The sequence below is a fragment of the Eutrigla gurnardus genome (assembly GCF_963514095.1).
Source record: "Eutrigla gurnardus genome assembly, chromosome: 18".
Taxonomy (NCBI): Eukaryota; Metazoa; Chordata; class Actinopteri; order Perciformes; family Triglidae; genus Eutrigla; species Eutrigla gurnardus.
Genome location: NC_139929.1, coordinates 4,183,718 through 4,202,784, shown reverse-complemented (window position 1 = coordinate 4,202,784; position 19,067 = coordinate 4,183,718). Strand labels below are relative to the sequence as shown.

Sequence of the window (19,067 nt, the reverse complement as noted above, 5' to 3'; positions counted from 1 at the left end):
TTTGAGGATTTATTTCTAGCTTGCATTCTTTTAAAAGTGTTTTGGATTTACATTTAAATTAATTAAAGATGTGTGTTATTGGTTTTCAATTATGCTGTTGTGTTTGTTGTTATTAATGTCTATTACAAGTCTTTTTTGTTTTAACCAAGCTCAGATGTCATTTCTCTCATCAGTTCCAACCAGCTTGTCGAGAGGTGTGTTCGGCCTGTTTGAAGACTGTTTATCCGATGGAAAAAATTTCTACAGGCAAATACATTTTTCACCAGACTTGCTTTTGTTGTAAACAATGCAAGAAACAATTAAGGTGAGATACTGAAACGTTGGTAAAGTTAATCAATGATTTCCAATATTTCCAATAAGAGTTAATAAAGATGATTAACGTTGATAAACTTTGCATTGGCCTGAATGAACGATAACAGATAACAGATGTTTTGGTTCACGTCATAAAAATTGAGCAATAACTGATGTAATTTCGAACCACCATCTTTGTTTGGAGTGACGGGAAACAAGTTCAAAATAACTTTTAGCATGCAGCTAAACATACTGTACGTAATACAAACTGAAGCTAGCTGCTTCACTGTAGCATCACTTAGGTTAGCAACATTTATCTTGTGAAAGTCATATTTGACAGCATTTCAGAAAGTTTTAGCTGACCCAAATAAGATTTCTAGCACCGAGGCTAATTATTGGCATTCCTTTCATCTTTCAGGCACATAGTCAAACACATTTCTGGGAAACCTTGCAATCAGTAGCCTACTTTTGAAGGACATAAAATATTTTCTCTCTTAGTTAGCATCTTTCAGACGGCCTCTCCAGGTTAAAACAGTTTCCACTTAGATATGAATGTATTTTTTAGGAGCTACATGACACTTTTGCAGTTGATCAACTTTACCAGACACTCAGTAAATGTTCACTCCCCTAGCCTAGCAACATTAAGGCTACAAACCCATAATGCAACACTTTCTTCAAGTAACAAGCTCACTTTGCTAGCTCTGTCCTGGCTAAAAAAAAATTTCACAGTAAATATCTTATGTTGTAAAACATAATACAGCCCCCAATTTTCAACGTCATTTTATATTCAGGCCAAAAAATTACAATAAAATGAATGTTTCACAAATAATTTCAAAATGTTTTCACTTCATGATTATTGTGGCTGAACTAATTCTAATAATGTGATTATCAAAATGTGAACAAAGAATTAATGCTATCATTCAAATTCAAATATAACCTTGTGCACTGTGTTTTGATTTTTTTTTTTTTTTTTTTGGCATTTCCAAACTGGGGTTTGGAGTTGAATAGACCTTTTTCACGACAGACACTAGGTGCAAGTCATCATTAATAGTTCCTCCTGCTTTTCCTGCTATAAAATAAAATAATTGTGCTCATTTGTAGCATGCGCAATTACGCACCTTTACATGGAGAATTCTACTGCACATTTCACTACCAACAACTGTTCAGACGAAAGGGGAACTACGACGAGGGCTTCGGACACGCTCAGCACAAGAACCGATGGCTTCTAAGGAGCACTGTCGACGTGGTGTCCAATGAGTCCGAGTCTGAAGCATAAAAACTCAGGGACAGCGTGAGTACCAGCAGTCAGCGCTTATCTCTATTACAGAAAACCGTATTCGGGACTTTCCCTTCCAGTAAATCTGTGTTCTGTTTCCCTTTTCAGCTCAAACAGGAGAAACCCCGAAGATGCGTTTGAGGCTCTTGGTGTCCAGTGTGTTCGTGTACTGGGAATGAATGATAGTGTGTTGACACATAACCCACAACCTGATTACAGCAATTACTTAATCATACAGTCATATGTTTCATTCAAATAATATTCTTTTTATAGTTCAATAACACTGCACTACATTACAAATTCATTTTTTGTATAATCCTTTCTTGTGGACCCAAAGTGAAATTGGATAAAATGTTTTTTAAATTAAAATTTAGCTGGGATAACAGAGAAGAATCAAAACCAATATAATTACATTGCACAGGTTTAGTAGTTGTGCAAAAAACAAATATACATTTTGTTTAATAATGGTCAAATACAAAGGCTAAATGGATTATGTCTGTGCAGATGATGATAAAGATCCATATTCACTTGGTTGAACCTGCTTTTCTTCCACATACATGCATAGGTTAAGTGATGACTCAGAGGTGGAACCTTCCAGTTATAACATACAATAATAATAATAAAAAAATACATTTCTTGGATGTTTTAGCCTACATGTTTACAATAGTTCTGCAGTTGCCAGAAAAAAGAAAAATATGTTTTACCTGTTTTCCAAGTCACTTGCACGGTCCATCAGCCTTGATCATCGATTCCCGGTCCAGTGTGGGCCTTTAGGTCTTAATCTGCCTTGGATATACCTGCTCCGCGACTGGAAAATGGAAGGGGATACTTAATGGTTGGAATGCTACTGTACCAGTGGTGAGAGGGAAAGAAAATCCAACATCGGAGCTAACGACGCTAACGAAGCTAACGAAGAAACCATTTCTAGCATAGGTTTATTGCACGAATGCCGATGACTAGTTTGTAAGCATTTTTTAACTCTTGAAACTTGTATATGAGCACATAAGATCATCTAATGTTCTTCATTACTAAAATATTTGACAATAAAGAAGGCTTCGTCGCCCAGTCGAGGATATTCTGACTCTTCGAAGTATGAATAACTCTACCTAACTTTATATCGATTATTCTGCAAACATAACAGGTTGCATTTAAAAGTATTTGAAAACACACAATCTGAGAGGTCATCACAGACCTGCCATTAACCCCCGGCTCAATGACATTTTTGCTGGGGAGCTGAGATGCATATTCTTGTCTTGCGAATTCATCAACACAATAAAGTCATATAGTTATATACTTATAATACCTTTGGACTTATGTAACAGCAACAGCAATGGATTGCCCAGTTGTAAGACCTTAAACAAATCCATAAAATGAAAAATAACATTCTTCAACTTTATTAATACAGCACTTTGAACATGACACTGTCCATAGAAAGGGCATTATAGGACAAGTAAAAAAAAAACTGAATGGAAAACCGGCATGCGGGTAGACAATAAGAGAGAAGGAGCTAAGAGAAAGGTTAAATACTGTGGAGTAAAACAGTTCCTGATTTTTCCTTGGTGAGTGATAGGAAATACCAAGCTGACCTGAATTCAGTATTTTGCAGTGCATTGCCGTTCTTCAGCTAAATTAAAATTAGTTTTTGATAATGTGGATTTATAGTAGCAAACGCATGGTAAAAATCACCTTAAAGACAAGAGACAAAGATTTCTGCACAGTGATCCAATCTATGATGAGTATGGTCTATGGATTATGCCACATGTCATCCCACAACTATAAATGAGCTCTTTCATTAAGCACAGTGAAATTAAAGGATTATAACGGATTCAAACCAATACTGCTTAATTTGTTCAAATCAAATAATAGTAAAGGATTGTTTGCTTTTGTTATTTATTGTCAGCGTTGAAAGAGTTCATCAACTGACTTGAGTTCAGTGGGCTTGAGGTTCAACACTGAGTGTTGTTGTGAACAGTAACCCCCGGCAGCAGCACTAGGGACTATGCCACATAACTAACGAGTGCAATAAACATTAAGCAATAACAGGTGCCAAACTCTGTTATGACAAAGGCCCCAATAAATGTTGCGTTTACCTTAGCTGCTCTATCTGAAAGTGTGTTTGACACGACCTGACCTTTTCATAGCTGATTATAAATAAGGAAAACTCCAATTATGATTTCCATTCCAATTAAAATCTTTGCTCTTCAAATGTTTGTTCAGCGCTGTATGTCTTCCCTGTAGGTCCATTCGCTGATTTCCTAAAATTAAAAACACAGGAAATAATTACTATGTACAGTTTATACAATTTTGATTAAATATTTATTTTCACAAATGCTGAATTTATACTCAACTCACTTGAGCTCAATGTGGTCCTGCAGTTCAACGTTGCGGGTTTCAGGCAGTAATAAACAGAAGCCTCCAGCAGCGATGGGGACGATGCCGTATATCACCATGGGGACGGTGTGATGGTAGACGTCCAGGAGCCTGATCAGCGGGGCCAGGATGCCCGCCACACGAGCACATATGGAGTTCAGCCCGACACCATTCTGCCTGAAGAAAAAACCCACAATAAACTCAGTCGCACACCAATTGGCACAATTTTGGTAAAACAGCCCATAAATTACTTCTATGTGTAAGGGATCAATGAAATACTTTGTGGGTACCAACTTTTTTAAGGCAATTACTGATCAAATATGCAGTATTTATTAAATATCAATAATCACAAAACCTTACTTCACCTTAAAACGGTTGGGTATAACTCCACAGAATAAATGTAGGCTGTGTTGAAGGAGATAGCAGCAGCAAACTTCCCGAGTACAGCTATAGTTGTTGCCACAACAGGAAAATCTGATCGGTTGATAATTTTCAGAAAAAACAACAACAACACATTAAACATTGAGAAAGGGACACCTTTAAAACAAATGTCATAAAAACATGGTTTAGAAGATACCTTTTGGGACAGCAAGGACCGCCAGGCAAGCAGCACCCCCAATGAACAGTGAGCCCGCCTGACATATTCTCCTTCCAAGGTATTGAATGAGAACAAAACAACTCAGGATTGCAGGGATTTCAATGAGACCAAAGATGAACTGTGTGAGGTAGATATTCAGGCCAAAACCGCCAACATTCAGGCTCAGTCCATAATAGACAAGACTTGTTGCGAACCTAGAATCAGAGTGGGAGAGATGCGTTCAGTTTCCTTAATGCTTCAAAAAAGGGGTATGGACAATAATCACAGTTAAAGAAGACACACCAGTTAAAGCCCATTATGAGAGTACGTTTTATCAAATAGGATGTCCGGAAGATGTCCAAAATGTTCCTGTTTTCAGATGTGCCGTCAATCTCAAGCTAAACAAGAGAGAAGTATGTTTAAGAACATGTTCACATGTCATACGAGGTTAATTCTGCTTTGGTTGTAAGTCAAAGTGTGCTTGGTGCAGCTCACCTTGTCCAGCAGGTCTTCCCGGACCGTTCTCCCGTTCACCCTGGCTGCCCTCTTGAGATTGTTCTGGGCCTCCTCCTTCCTGCCCTGGGTCAGCAGCCAGCGAGGCGACTCTGGGAGAAACCTATAGGAAGACAGGTTCAACATCACAGCCTACCATTTAGGTTTGATCATCAGATTTCAGCAAGTAAGCACTTTATGAAGTTAGTATTATGGTATGAGATGTTGCTGACCAGTAATAGAAACCCAGGAGAAGGAGAAGAGGGCTGAAGAGCACCACCTGCAGGATCCTCCAGTTGTGGATTAAATAGGCAATGCCAGGTAACAACGTCAGTCCAAGGGGGAAGGAAAACAGGGCGAGCAATGTACAAAGAGCAGCCCTGGAGTGATCAGTCCACTCCACCACTGAGGACAGATGAGGATTGCACATGTAGAGATATTTTTCAGTTTGTACAACAGTGCTTAGTATCTACATGATTTCTTAAATTAAAGCATGTTGAAAATGAATCAGCTTCAAAGATGATCGCCTGCTTATTGCGTTCTTTTGTAATCTTGCTTCCATTTTAGAGCAGAGGTGTAATTGCTTTGCTTAGCGTTCCCAGCTTAATCATCCTTTACTTATGTCAACATTTTGATTATGTCATTTTCTGGTTGTCCAACCATTCTTTTCCACCAACAAATGCGACTGATAATGATAATAAAACAATGGCATAGGCGGACCTACCCATCACGGATACGTTCGTCTGAACAACAATACTCGAAATTGCACTGCAAAATTTCAGCAGCATATAAACATTGACGTTGGGCGAGAAAGCAGCACCCACACCGAACACCAGTGTGATAAGGACTGAAAGCAGGATCGCAAAGCGTCGACCAAACCTACAAAGAGAGAAGAGGAGCTTATGTTTGTCCCATTCTTTAAAAGGTCACAGTTATAATAAATCCCTCTGTGTATATCTCCAAAACAGTTTTTTGGTAGAAATGGTAGAATTGCATAAGTTATTATCATATTAAATAATTATAACAAGGAGAATAAAGTCTCTTTAAATTAAAGCAGAAGTGGATGTGGGTGCTTACTTGTCAGAAATGGTCCCAAACACCAGCGCTCCAACCAGAACCCCGGCCATGGAGACCGACTGGGATGCCTCAATCAAAACACCTTTGTCACACACCAGATCAAACTGAAAAAGGGCAAGAAGGTGGAAGGTGGAAAAGAGAAAAACATACATGAAGGGGAAGAACTGAGAGCAAGTAATTATAGGCTCAACACAAGATTTAGGGATCATGTCGGACAAGGGTCCTAAACTACTATTCAAAAATACATCTTTTCATTTGCTTACCTCCGTCACAATGCTGGAAGCACCTTCAGGTGCCTCATAATCCCATCCATCTATGCATCTTGTTGTACTGTTAATCCCGTACAATTCAATAGTCTCCAAATCCCAATCCACAGGTGTGAACATTCTACAGCTATCGAAGCTCCCATCCTCGTTGACCGAGAGGGTGAGATTCCTTTGTCTCTCTTCTGTCAGGTTTGGCCCACGCTCCAAGATCCAGTCGGTATTACAATGGTGTGGAAAATTCATTCCTGTGAACACCTGACCGATCACGTCAAAAGAAGAAAACATGGCGGGGAAGAATAATATAGCCACCAACTGTTTTTGAAACAAACCACACTCCCCAATCTCCTTAAGGATCTGCCCAAAGTTGCTCATGTTGATATTCAGCGATATCCGCAGAGGTTCGGCGTCAAAGGACAGTGCTGGAGACAGATGTGTCGAGCTTTAAATACTGTCATTGAATGCACCGTAAGGCAAGATATAAACAAGTAATCTTACTATTAATATTTAACCCAGCACATTATATGAGTGAGATATGCTGTTGAATATCTCTCATCTTTTAGTAGGGAATAACAGTTGTCACGCTCTTCTAACTGTCAAAGCAGGAAAGGCACTGATATCGGCGGTATATTACTTTAGTAACCTTCAATTTAACTTGTTATAACATGCACTCAGATTACCATCATTAACTGATATCAAGAGCCATAAACTGGAAAAACATAGTAACAGCTATGAAGTCTGTAACATGTAACTATCACCACGTTTAATACCATTCAATACGATTACAGATATATCGTCATATTCACGTTTCTTTTTCTTCGAGTGAAAGTGCCTCACAAATTTGGTCTCCTTTTTGATAACAAATATTGTATTAATCCCTTTAAATGTGCATTGGTTCATAAAAATGCTGATTGTGTAAATATTTCAAGGTTCCTCCTGAATGCAATTTATAAACCCCTAATATAAACTTTATAGCAATTTCAACAAGGCGACAAACCTCAGCTCTGGTCAATTAATCATTTATAATACAACACTCTTAACACAACATTGTTCAAAAAAGAAGAGCTTAAAAAATAATGCAGGTTCAGCAATAAAGGTGAAGTCAGGTTTGCAATAAGTTCCTTTTGGACTCCGTAGCCGAATCCGGTTCTGATCAAGGACACCAAACTTTTTCCTTAAAGCTGCAGTCGGCAAGTCTGGCAGATCGAGTCACATTTGGAATGTTTACACACTCAGGCCCCTCCCCCTCTACCACCGAGCTCCTCCGCTCCCTCCCATCGAGTGCTCATAGATAGCAACTGCTGACGTCATTTAGCGTATGCCTAGCTTGAGGGGTGTGCCTGTGATATTGTAACATGCGTGAGGGGGGAGGTGGGATCTGTGGCGCGTGCACAAACTGTGAACTGCGCTGAGTGGACAGTTTAATACGGGCGCGGTGGATTTTTGCCAAACAAACGACAACCTCTAGCTTCCAAATCTTCTTAATCTGTTGTTAACAGCTTTCGTACCCGATTATGAATAAGGAAACAATGAACTACGAATATCTGATTAAGAACACAACTTTAAATCGTTGTTCTTCAATACTTGTCCTGCTCTGCACATTTGCTGTTTTTCTAAAATGAAAAAAAAAAATCAAGGATTATTCTACAGATATCACAGTATCATTCTGAGGGACGACAGATCCGTGAGGCATTTTAATTTTAATTGAATTACCGTATTTTGCATTAATAACACCTAAAACACACACATACATTCAATGTGACTGAGGCTTTGCTTTTAGGTAACTTCTGATAAATCTTTGTGACCAGAAACCAGGTGAGAGCAGACAATCTTTTCTTGTTCAAACATAAAAACGTCCGTATAAATTAGAGTTTTGTGCTCCTTCCTGACTTTTCCACTTCAGCCACGGATCGCATCTCATGACCAGTCTCTGGTTTTCTGAAATCAAACACAAAAAGACAATTATGTAGAATTGCTTTGAGCTTTCTTGTAAGTGAAATAAGCGGTGCGTTGGGGAAGGGTTCATAACTCACATGTGTTCAGCGTGGTCCTGGAGCTCTACGTTGAGGGTTTCAGGCAGTAATAAAGAGAAGCCTCCAGCAGCGATGGGGACGATGCCGTATATCAGCATGGGGATGGTGTGATGGTAGACGTCCAGGAGCCTGATCAGCGGGGCCAGGATGCCCGCCACACGAGCACACATGGAGTTCAGACCGATACCATTCTGCCTGCCAGTATACACAGTGGACTTGTCAGCCATCATGGCATTCTCTTTACCATACTAATATTATATCTATAATAACAGATTTGATGGTTTACCTCTGGGACGTTGCCAACCTTACCTTAGAGTGGTCGGGTATAATTCTGCAGTATAAACATAGATTATGGAGAAACTGGCAGTGGCGGCAAATTTCCCCAGTACGGCCATAACGGTTACCACCACAGGAAGGTCTGATGGACGAATGATAAATGAGAAGAAAACAATATGTGTTGCAAGAATGCAAAGGGCACTGTGTTACTTTAAGAGAAAAGTGGGAGTTTTCCAAGATGGGTTCCAAGATATTTTACTTATTTTAGAAGAAATTACCTTTTGGAATGACAAGTATCCCAAGACAAGCAGCGCCTCCAAACAACAGGACCCCTGCGAGGCATTTCTTCCTCCCGAAGCGCTGGATGAGAAACAAAGTGCCCAGACGTGCAGGAAATTCTACCAGGCCAAAGACGAACTGTGTGAGGTAGATATCCAGACCAAAATTGCCAACATTCAGGCTCAGACCATAGAACACCAGACTGGTTCCAAACCTATAAAGAGAACGGAGGCGATATCTCTCTATCAATGCAACTGTAAGACTGGAGATACGCTTGCTTGTTAACCACGTGTTCACACTGCATTGTGAACAGAAATGTTCACATGCTTGCCTCTGCATGCAGGATAAGAAGGCCGCCATCATGCATCTGTAGATGTGGTTGACATGCTCACCATGCGCAGCTCATGATGAATGCACGTTTCCTCAGATAGGAGATCCTGAAGATGTCCAACATGCTTCCTCTTTTGGATGTTCCCTCATCTTGCAGCTGAATAATGCAGATGTGTTTTTGAGTTGTTGTACATATTGGATCTTTATTGTGTTTGAAGATGATTTGAAGCCAAAATGTGTTTGATGCAGTTGACCTTCTCAAGCAGATCTTCCGGGACGTTCTTCCCGTTCACCCTGGCTGCCCTCCGGATCTCCTTTATGGCTTCCTCCTTCCTGCCCTGGGTGATGAGCCACCGAGCCGACTCTGGAAGAATCCTTATTGACACAAAGGTTGATTACAAGCTCATTTTTTAGATGATATCTTAACTATTAAATCCATGTGGTCTGAGAGGTTGCTGACCAGTAAAATAATCCCAGGACCAAGACAAGAGGGCTGAAGAGCACCAGTTGAAGGATCCTCCAGTTGGGGATCAGGTAGGCGATGCCAGACAACAGGATGAGTCCAAGAGGGGCAGTAAGGTGGCAGATAGAGGTGCAGACAGCAAACTTGGAGGAATCACTCCACTCACCACCTTCAATGCAATGACACAGACCGAAATGGAATAAAATCTGCCATGCCAAGTTACACACACATTTCAAACAACAATCAGTGGCCTTCAATTGCATTTAACACCTCTGCAATTTGAATGTCATAGCTGTTTGTAATACTGTAACAATAATGCTCTTAAAAAAGTATTCTGAAGGCCAGCCAGCCAGCCAACCATCCATCCATCCATCCATCCATCCATCCATCCATCCATCGTCTACCGTTTATCCTGTATTCAGGGTCACGGGGGGGCTGGAGCCGATCCCAGCTGTCATTGGACGAAGGCAGGGTACACCCTGGACAGGTAACCAGTCTATCACAGGGCCGACATGTAGAGACAGACAACCATTCACACTCACATTCACACCTACGGGCAATTTAGAGTCATCAATGAACCTATCCCCATCCTGCATGTCTTTGGACTGTGGGAGGAAGCCGGAGAACCCGCGTACACGGGGAGAACATGCAAACTCCACACAGAAGGAACCCGGGAAACAAACCCGGGACCCTCTTGCTGTGAGGCCACAGTGCTACCCACGCACCACCGTGCAGTCGGCCAGCCAACCAATATTTAAAATATTAATCTTTCTACTAATAATAGACCCAGACAGCAGTTTCAGTCATGAACATTTTACCTACCTATTACAAACACATTAACAAAAATGCCTGAAGTGGCGATGCCACTGAAAAATCTGAGAGCCATAAAAACATAGACGTTGGGAGAGAAACTGGCGCCGACACCAAACACCAGCAGGACAAGGAGCGAAAGCAGGACCGCAATGCGTCGACCGAACCTGCAAAGAGAAGAACCGTTACGTTGGCAGGATGTTTGTGAATGTTTCCCTCTGATAAGTTCAGCACAATATAGATCATTTTAACAGTTACAGTGCACAATCAAAACCCGCTCTTTGAATTTCAAATTTAGCACCTTTTAATAATTCAGAGGAAAATTATGATTGAGTAATTGCCTCCAAACGGCTCTAAACATGGCAACTGCTGAGGTGGCATCTAGAAGCTAATTGTGCTATCATCAGTGCAAACAACGTGCTGACAGAGCTGACCGTTTTTACCTGGGAGGGGGAGGGGGGACCAGAGGGTGGGCGTTTCATTTCTGCAAAGATGCCCTGGGTAGGGTCGGCGTTATCAGCTGTGACCGCCATATAATCATGCAGTGCGACGGCTATTAGCTAGCTAGTGGGACAAACAGACTGACATGGGCAGACCAGCTTTGTGTTCATTCTCTGCTCGCGACGCCATTAAGCCACGATATCTTTACATAGCAAATAGCAGTTTACTGCTATATTAATGCTCTGAAATTCAAATGTGGCACCTTCCTATGAGCAACTTCTATTGATGTACGGTTGATGTTAAAGTAAAAAAGCAACCAGTCCAGTAGATACACGGTAAAGGTGGGAGTGATTGTGCACCTGTCAGCCAACTGCCCCATCAGCAGCGCTCCCACCAGAAGACCCGCCATGTAGATGGACTGTGACGCCTCAATCCAGCTGCTCCTGTCACACACCAGGTTGAACTGATGACAGGGAGGAAGGTCAAAGCACAACACCGAAACACCGCTTTCAGATTTTGAATAACTTAAATTAGTCTATTAAAAGGTAAATCCTGGTATGCTGTATGGGTGGACCAATCAGTCAGTCACTCACTCACTCACTTACAGCCACAGAGCCACTTTTATGGCTGGCCCTCTACAGTCCGGCCAACAAGTCAAAGTCAACAGCTGATTCATAACACAGATTTGCTGCCACGCTACTTGATAGCAGAAAAGTGCTAAAACCTCACATAATTCACAACAAGTGGGAGGACAGTTAATGCAACAATTGTGTTGTGTATAAACAACCATATCTCACCTCTGTCAGAATGCTTGAGGCACCTTCGGGTGCCTCAAAATCAGATCCATTCATGCATCCAGTCGTCGTGTTAATCCCGTACGCTTCAATCGTTTCCAAATCCAAATCCACAGGCGTGAACATTTCACAGCTCTCGTACTTCCCAGCCTTGTTCACTGGGAGCGTTAGGTTTTTCTGCCTCTCATCCGTCAGGTTTGGCCCCCGCTCCAGGATCCAGTCGGTGTTGCAGTGATGTGGGAAGCTCATGCCCGTGAACACCTGACCGATCACATCGAAAGCTGTGAACAAGCTGGGGAGGCATAACGCAGCCACTAAACGTTTCTGAAAGAAACCAAAAGCCCCGATCTCCTTCAGGATCTGCCCGAAGTCGCTCATGTCGGTGTCTGGATGTTGTCAAAGTGCACTTTGTACACTGTACTTTTATGATCAGCCAAGTTGCTATATGGACAAACCAGTGAAGTACCACAGTGTGACATCAGGGTCCTTCAGGCTGAAGTCCAGCTCTAGATGTTAGACTTCCACATTTTAGAGTGACATTATGGGTAGTTTTGGTGCTTCTAAAGAAGATAAGCTCTTGAGATGCCTTATGGGGATTGTATCTAGGGCCTTTAAAACTTGACGCATACTAGGGAGTGAAAAAAAGGATATCTGAAACCATTCAAAAATCTCTCTTAAGATTTCTTAACTAAAAGTTAAGAATTGAATTGAAACTAAAACTTGAATGTTTAGAAAGCAGAAACACGACATGAGGATTTCCTTTGAGTCAAAGGGTTGTTAAAGGACAATTGTAGTCATAAAGATAGTGAAAAACAATCAGTAAAGGCAGTGAGAGCAGAGGAACATCTTCCTTGAGTGTGAAACAGCTATACCATAAGAATAACATGAGAAATAGAGCATAGGGTGACTAGAGAGTAGGGACAATAGACTGGATATAAAGCTGGAAATAGAGACTTAAAGTTGCTCTGGTCGCTGAGAGCTTGGTGCTGGACATCTTTACCTTGCACGGCAGCCACATTCTCAGAAAAAAAATGGCTGTCAGTCACAGCTGAGATATTATAATATCATTCTTAAAGGACAAAAGATTCTCCAAGCATCAAAACAATTAAATTACTTTGCACCAAAACACAAACACAAACACACACACGCACACACACAGCTATAAATCCAATGCAAAACAAAAAAATCTTATTCCACTATATCCACAAGCCAGATGCCAACTTTATGGCATACAATTTTACTTTATTAATACATAAAGGGGGAATACATTGAACGTGACTGACGCTTTGCTTTTAGGTAACTTAGCATTCTGATTAATCTTCCAAAAAAACAGGTGAGAGCAGACAATCTTTTCTTGTTCAAACGTTAAAACGTCCATATAAATTAGAGTTTTGTGCTCCTTCCTGTCCTTTCCTCTTCAGCGACGCATCGCATCTCATGACCATTCTCTGGTTTTCTGAAATCAAACACAAAAAGACAATTATGTAGAATTGCTTTGAGTTTTCTTGCAGTGAGTTGTGGAAGGGATCATCAACTCACATGTGTTCAGCGTGGTCCTGGAGCTCTACGTTGAGGGTTTCAGGCAGTAATAAAGAGAAGCCTCCAGCAGCGATGGGGACGATGCCGTATATCAGCATGGGGATGGTGTGATGGTAGACGTCCAGGAGCCTGATCAGCGGGGCCAGGATTCCCGCCACACGAGCACACATGGAGTTCAGACCGACACCATTCTGCCTGCCAGTATACACAGTGGGCTTGTCAGCCATCATGGCATTCTCTTTACCATACTAATATTATATCTATAATAACAGATTTGATGGTTTACCTCTGGGACGTTGCCAACCTTACCTTAGAGTGGTCGGGTATAATTCTGCAGTATAAACAAAGATTATGGAGAAACTGGCAGTGCCGGCAAATTTCCCCAGTACGGCCATAACGGTTACCACCACAGGAAGGTCTGATGGACGAATGATGAATGAGATGAAAACACACACAAATTAAAACATATGTTGGGAGTTTTCCGAGAAAGGTTCCAAGAAATTTTACTTATTTTAGAAGAAATAACCTTTTGGAATGACAAGTATCCCAAGACAAGCAGCGCCTCCAAACAACAGGACCCCTGCGAGGCATTTCCTTCTCCCGAAGCGCTGGATGAGAAACAAAGTGCCCAGACGTGCAGGAAATTCTACCAGGCCAAAGATGAACTGTGTGAGGTAGATATCCAGACCAAAATTGCCAACATTCAGGCTCAGGCCGTAGTACACCAGACTGGTTCCAAACCTATAAACAGAACGGAGGCAATATCTTTCATGCAACTGTAAGACCGGAGATACGCTTGCTTCTTAAAGTTGTAGTCCATAACCTTTTCTACTTGCTGCTTGTCTGTGGCGATATTTACGCATAAAATTCAATGCTTTTTGCGTCAGTCAGCAGCGGTTGGTCTGCCCAGGTGGAGCTACTCATGGAAGCGTATGCTGTGTTTCATTGTAATTGAAAATAGGTAACTTACAACTACTGACTCAGGCTCCCTCTAGTCTAAAGTGTTTTTCTGTGGAAGCCAGGTTCGTTTCATTACTGCTGACTCACAATGGAGGATCAACAGCCCAAGAAAGAAAACCAGAGGCTCAACATGCATCTGTAGATGTGGTTGACATGCTCACCATGCGGAGCTCATGATGAATGCACGTTTCCTCAGATAGGAGATCCTGAAGATGTCCAACATGCTTCCTCTTTTGGATCCCTCATTTTGCAGCTGAATAATGCAGATGTGTTTTTGAGTTAAGTGTAAATTTCGGATCTTTATTGTGTTTGATTGGAAGCCAAAATGTGTTTGATGCAGTTGACCTTCTCAAGCAGATCTTCCGGGACGTTCTTCCCGTTCACCCTGGCTGCCCTCCGGATCTCCTTTATGGCTTCCTCCTTCCTACCCTGGGTGATGAGCCACCGAGCCGACTCTGGAAGAATCCTTATCGACACAAAGGTTGATTACAACCTCATTGGAACCTCATTTTTGAGATGATATCTAAACTATTAAATCCATGTCGTCTGAGAGGTTGCTGACCAGTAAAACATTCCCAGGACTAAGACAAGAGGGCTGAAGAGCACCAGTTGAAGGATCCTCCAGTTGGGGATCAGGTAGGCGATGCCAGGCAACAGGATGAGTCCAAGGGGGTAAGAAAGGTGGCAGATAGTGGTGCAGACAGCAAACTTGGAGGAATCACTCCACTCACCACCTTCAATGCAATGACACAGACCGAAATGGAATCAATTCTGCCATGCCAAGTTAAATGTAGAACGTGCATGTAACGTACCTACCTGTTACAAATACATTAACAAGAATGCCTGAAGTGGAGATGCCACTGAAAAATCTGAGAGCCATGAAAACATAGACGTTGGGTGAGAAACTGGCGCCGACACCAAACACCAGCTGGACAAGGAGCGAAAGCAGGACCGCAGTGCGTCGACCGAACCTGCAAAGAGAAGAACTTTTACCTTGTTTGTGAAATTTCTCCTCTATGTTAACAAAGCACAGAAAAGCTCGGATCACAACACACACAGAGGGAGCGTGACTTCATTCTCCGCTCGGGACGCTTTTAATTTTTATAGCGGTTTACTGCTATGTTAATGCTCTGAATTTCAAATTTTCCTTCCTATGAGCAACTTCTATTGATGTACGGTTGATGTTAAAGTAAAAAAACAACCAGTCCAGTAGATACATGGTTACGGTGGGAGTGATTGTGCACCTGTCAGCCAACTGCCCCATCAGCAGCGCTCCCACCAGAAGACCCGCCATGTAGATGGACTGTGACGCCTCAATCCAGCTGCTCCTGTCACACACCAGGTTGAACTGATGACAGGGAGGAAGGTCAAAGCACAACACCGAAACACCTCCGATTTCCTTCCTGCTTTTGTTATTGTGGTTGTTAGCAGCACCCTGTATGCCATACTGTGGTATTTCCCCGTTAATAGTCTATAATTCATGAATAATGGTTTGGGAGCTGTTGGGGCGAGGAGTGGTGGCTAATGCTATTAAAAATGCTAAACCAACCAAGCGTTATCACAGTAAAGAGCCCAGTTATCTTCAACATGGATGTATCGGACAAGCCAGTTAATCATGTTAACATGTTGTTGCAGTTCGCTTAAGAATTTTTAATGCAGGCGGACTAACGCTAGGTGCAGCTGCTGAGCTAAAGTTAGCTACGGCTGCTGAGCTAACGTTAACTACTGCTGCTGAGCTAAGGTTAGCTACGGCTGCTGAGCTAACGTTAACTACTGCTGCTGAGCAGTTAAAGTTAGCTACGGCTGCTGAGCTAAAGTTAGCTACAGCTGCTGAGCTAACGTTAGCTACGGCTGCTGAACTAAGCTAACGTTAGCTACGGCTGCTGAGCTAACGTTAGTTTATGCTAGCAACGGCTGTTGTGGGGATTAAGCTTTCAGATTATGATAAACAATTCAGTCTTTATCGTTTTAGATCCTGCGTATTCTGTGTGTTCTAGATGTTTGACTTCTCCAGCTTTGCATTTCACGTTAAAAACACTGCAGAAAGTGATGTCTGTGTTGAGTTTTCAATGTGACCGTCTCTGCTGCTCTGACTGCGCGCCAGTTTCATGAGCAAGTAGGCCTAGCTCACTCACCAGTGGTTGCAAATTGATCAATCACTTAATTACTTAACCTTACTTACTTAACCTCACTCGTGCCACTTTTATGTGGATGATTCACAACACAGATTCACTACTTAATTGTAGAAAGTGCAACCGGACAACAACTATAAACCTCACATTATTCACTACAAGTTGAGTGTGTATAAACAACCATATGTAACCCTAACCCAGCCACAGAGCCATTTTTATGGCTGGCCCTCTACAGTCCGGCCAACAAGTCAAAGTCAACAGCTGATTCATAACACAGATTTGCTGCCACGCTACTTGATAGTAGAAAAGTTCTAAAACCTCACATAATTCACAACAAGTGGGAGGACAGTTAATGCAACAATTGTGTTGTGTATAAACAACCATATCTCACCTCTGTCAGAATGCTGGAGGCACCTTCGGGTGCCTCAAAATCAGATCCATTCATGCATCCAGTCGTAGTGTTAATCCCGTACACTTCAATCGTTTCCAAATCCAAATCCACAGGTGTGAACATTTCACAGCTCTCGTACATCCCAGCCTTGTTCACTGGGAGCGTGAGGTTTTTCTGCCTCTCATCCGTCAGGTTTGGCCCCCGCTCCAGGATCCAGTCGGTGTTGCAGTGATGTGGGAAGCTCATGCCCGTGAACACCTGACCGATCACATCGAAAGCTATGAACAAGCTGGGGAGGCATAACGCAGCCACTAAACGTTTCTGAAACAAACCAAAAGCCCCGATCTCCTTCAGGATCTGCCCGAAGTCGCTCATGTCGGTGTCTGGATGTTGTCAAAGTGCAGCGGAGGAATTTGAGCTGTCTAAACACCGACAGGGATTCTCGTCCTGCAGGTTAATGTTTAACATGACAATCACTGTACTTTATGATCTGCCAAGTTGCTATATGGACAAACTAGGGAAGTACCACAATGTGACATCAGGGACCTTCAGGCTGAAGTCCAGCTCCAGATGTTGGACTTCCACATTTTAGAGTGACATTATGGGTAGTTTTGGTGCTTCTAAAGCTCTTGAGATGCCTTATGTGGATTGTATCCAAGCCTTTAAAGCTTGACACATACTAGGGACTGAAAAAAGGTCAAAAGGATATTTTTAACCACTAAAAAAAAAAAAACTTAAACTAAAGCTAAAACCTGATAAGATACAAATAAAGACAATCATCAAAGGCAGTGAGAGCAGAGGGACATCTTCCAGTGCAGATAGATAGTGATAGAAACATACATTTTCATTGTTAATATCACATTATGTAATTGTTACATTTACAGCCTCTCAGAATCATTTTTCTCAGTGTGAAACAGCTATAAAATAAGAGATAACTATGAGAGAAATATTACTTGAGAAAGAGAGCTTATAGGGTGACTAGAGAGTAAAGCCCATCCATATGAAGCCAAAAATAGAGACTTACCTAAAGTTCCTCTGTTCGCTGCTTCTTTGCTGTATTATTCATTTTTAAAAACACAAACAATACTCCAAATTTGTATAAATACAAAAACAGAACGTGCTAAGAGGAAGCTGATATGCTCATTCTTTATTGATTAAAAATAATCAAGAGAAACATGCTTTGAACCCCAAAAATGATCAAAAGTAAGAGCAAATGAAAGAATGAAAAAAGAAAAGAAAGAAAAAAATAGAAACAGATGAAATATTCAAATATATTACAGCCTTGATGAGTTATTGCCTGGACAAAAGTGTCTTTTTGCCAGTCATCTGTTCAGTTGCTACAGCTTCGTTAAGACTACATGTAAGCCGGACAGAAGAGAGCGTCGGAGAAAAGATGACACGATGACACACACACACACACACACACACACACACACACACACACACACACACACACACACACACACACACACACACACACACACACACACACACACACACACACACACACACACACACACACACACACACACACACACACACACACACAACCAGCAGAATGGCACCAAATACTGCAACCCCCCCCCCCCTTGAGGAGATCATGGGGTCGACGCCCACCTCTATATCTTTATTTTTAAAGAACAAGAACAACATTTCAAAGACACTGAGATTTGACTTGAAACCATGAGGTTTTGTTAACAAAAAAAAAAAAGTGTTTTTAATTCAAGGTTAGTTTTAAACTTAATATGTTTAAAGTGTATTTATGAATACAGATACTTCACCAAAAACATAATTCTATTCGATTTGGCATCTTGAGGGTCGTCATTATCACCACTAAATTAATCCGATTTCAAATACGTATTCAGTTGTTGGGAGACCAATTTGCTGTTAGTCAGCTCAAAATGTGGGGGAATTTAAGGTGGCATTAGAAGTGAAAATTTCAACATTTTTTAAAAGGCAAATAAGTGTCATGTGAGTCCCGAAATCCCGAAAAAATAAATAAATTCAAAAGCCAAATTTGCAGCGTCATCGCCTTCCTTCGCACAGCGCTCCAACCCACAATCGTGTCATAGGACAGAAAAAAGGCCAAGAGTGAAACACCCAGTATAAAAACAAATCAAAAGCCAGATGCCATTATTTACATACAGGAAGTCAAATCAAGTACTTATGTTTCATCCACATGAGCAAAAAATGCACTTGAGTCTTCTTTTTTTTTTGAGAAACTGATTCCAAACAGACACAAATACCAACACACACACACACACACACACACA

General features: G+C 41.6%; 1 protein-coding gene and 1 pseudogene across 2 annotated transcripts; both read right to left on the bottom strand.

The window, feature by feature from the left end:
• Window positions 1-1,516: 1,516 nt before the first annotated feature.
• slc22a13b (solute carrier family 22 member 13b) lies at window positions 1,517-6,721 on the bottom strand (the record flags this gene model as incomplete). The annotated part of the gene is made up of 10 exons (XM_084033650.1): window positions 1,517-1,556; window positions 3,920-4,114; window positions 4,303-4,411; window positions 4,515-4,729; window positions 4,818-4,912; window positions 5,010-5,130; window positions 5,240-5,411; window positions 5,731-5,885; window positions 6,084-6,187; window positions 6,347-6,721. The coding sequence occupies 10 exons, from the start codon at window positions 6,719-6,721 to the stop codon at window positions 1,517-1,519; spliced, it is 1,581 nt and encodes a 526-aa protein (XP_083889776.1).
• A 1,395-nt stretch (window positions 6,722-8,116) lies between these two features.
• On the bottom strand, window positions 8,117-17,201 carry LOC311028853 (annotated as a pseudogene). Its single transcript, XR_014599348.1, has 18 exons — window positions 16,795-17,201; window positions 15,516-15,619; window positions 15,088-15,242; window positions 14,834-15,005; window positions 14,617-14,737; window positions 14,433-14,524; window positions 13,621-14,052; window positions 13,312-13,506; window positions 13,215-13,228; window positions 11,776-12,158; window positions 11,338-11,441; window positions 10,550-10,704; window positions 9,725-9,896; window positions 9,519-9,639; window positions 9,327-9,421; window positions 8,689-9,148; window positions 8,380-8,574; window positions 8,117-8,284 (listed from the first exon to the last, which is right to left on the bottom strand). The product of XR_014599348.1 is annotated as an uncharacterized misc_RNA (transcript).
• Window positions 17,202-19,067: the final 1,866 nt, after the last annotated feature.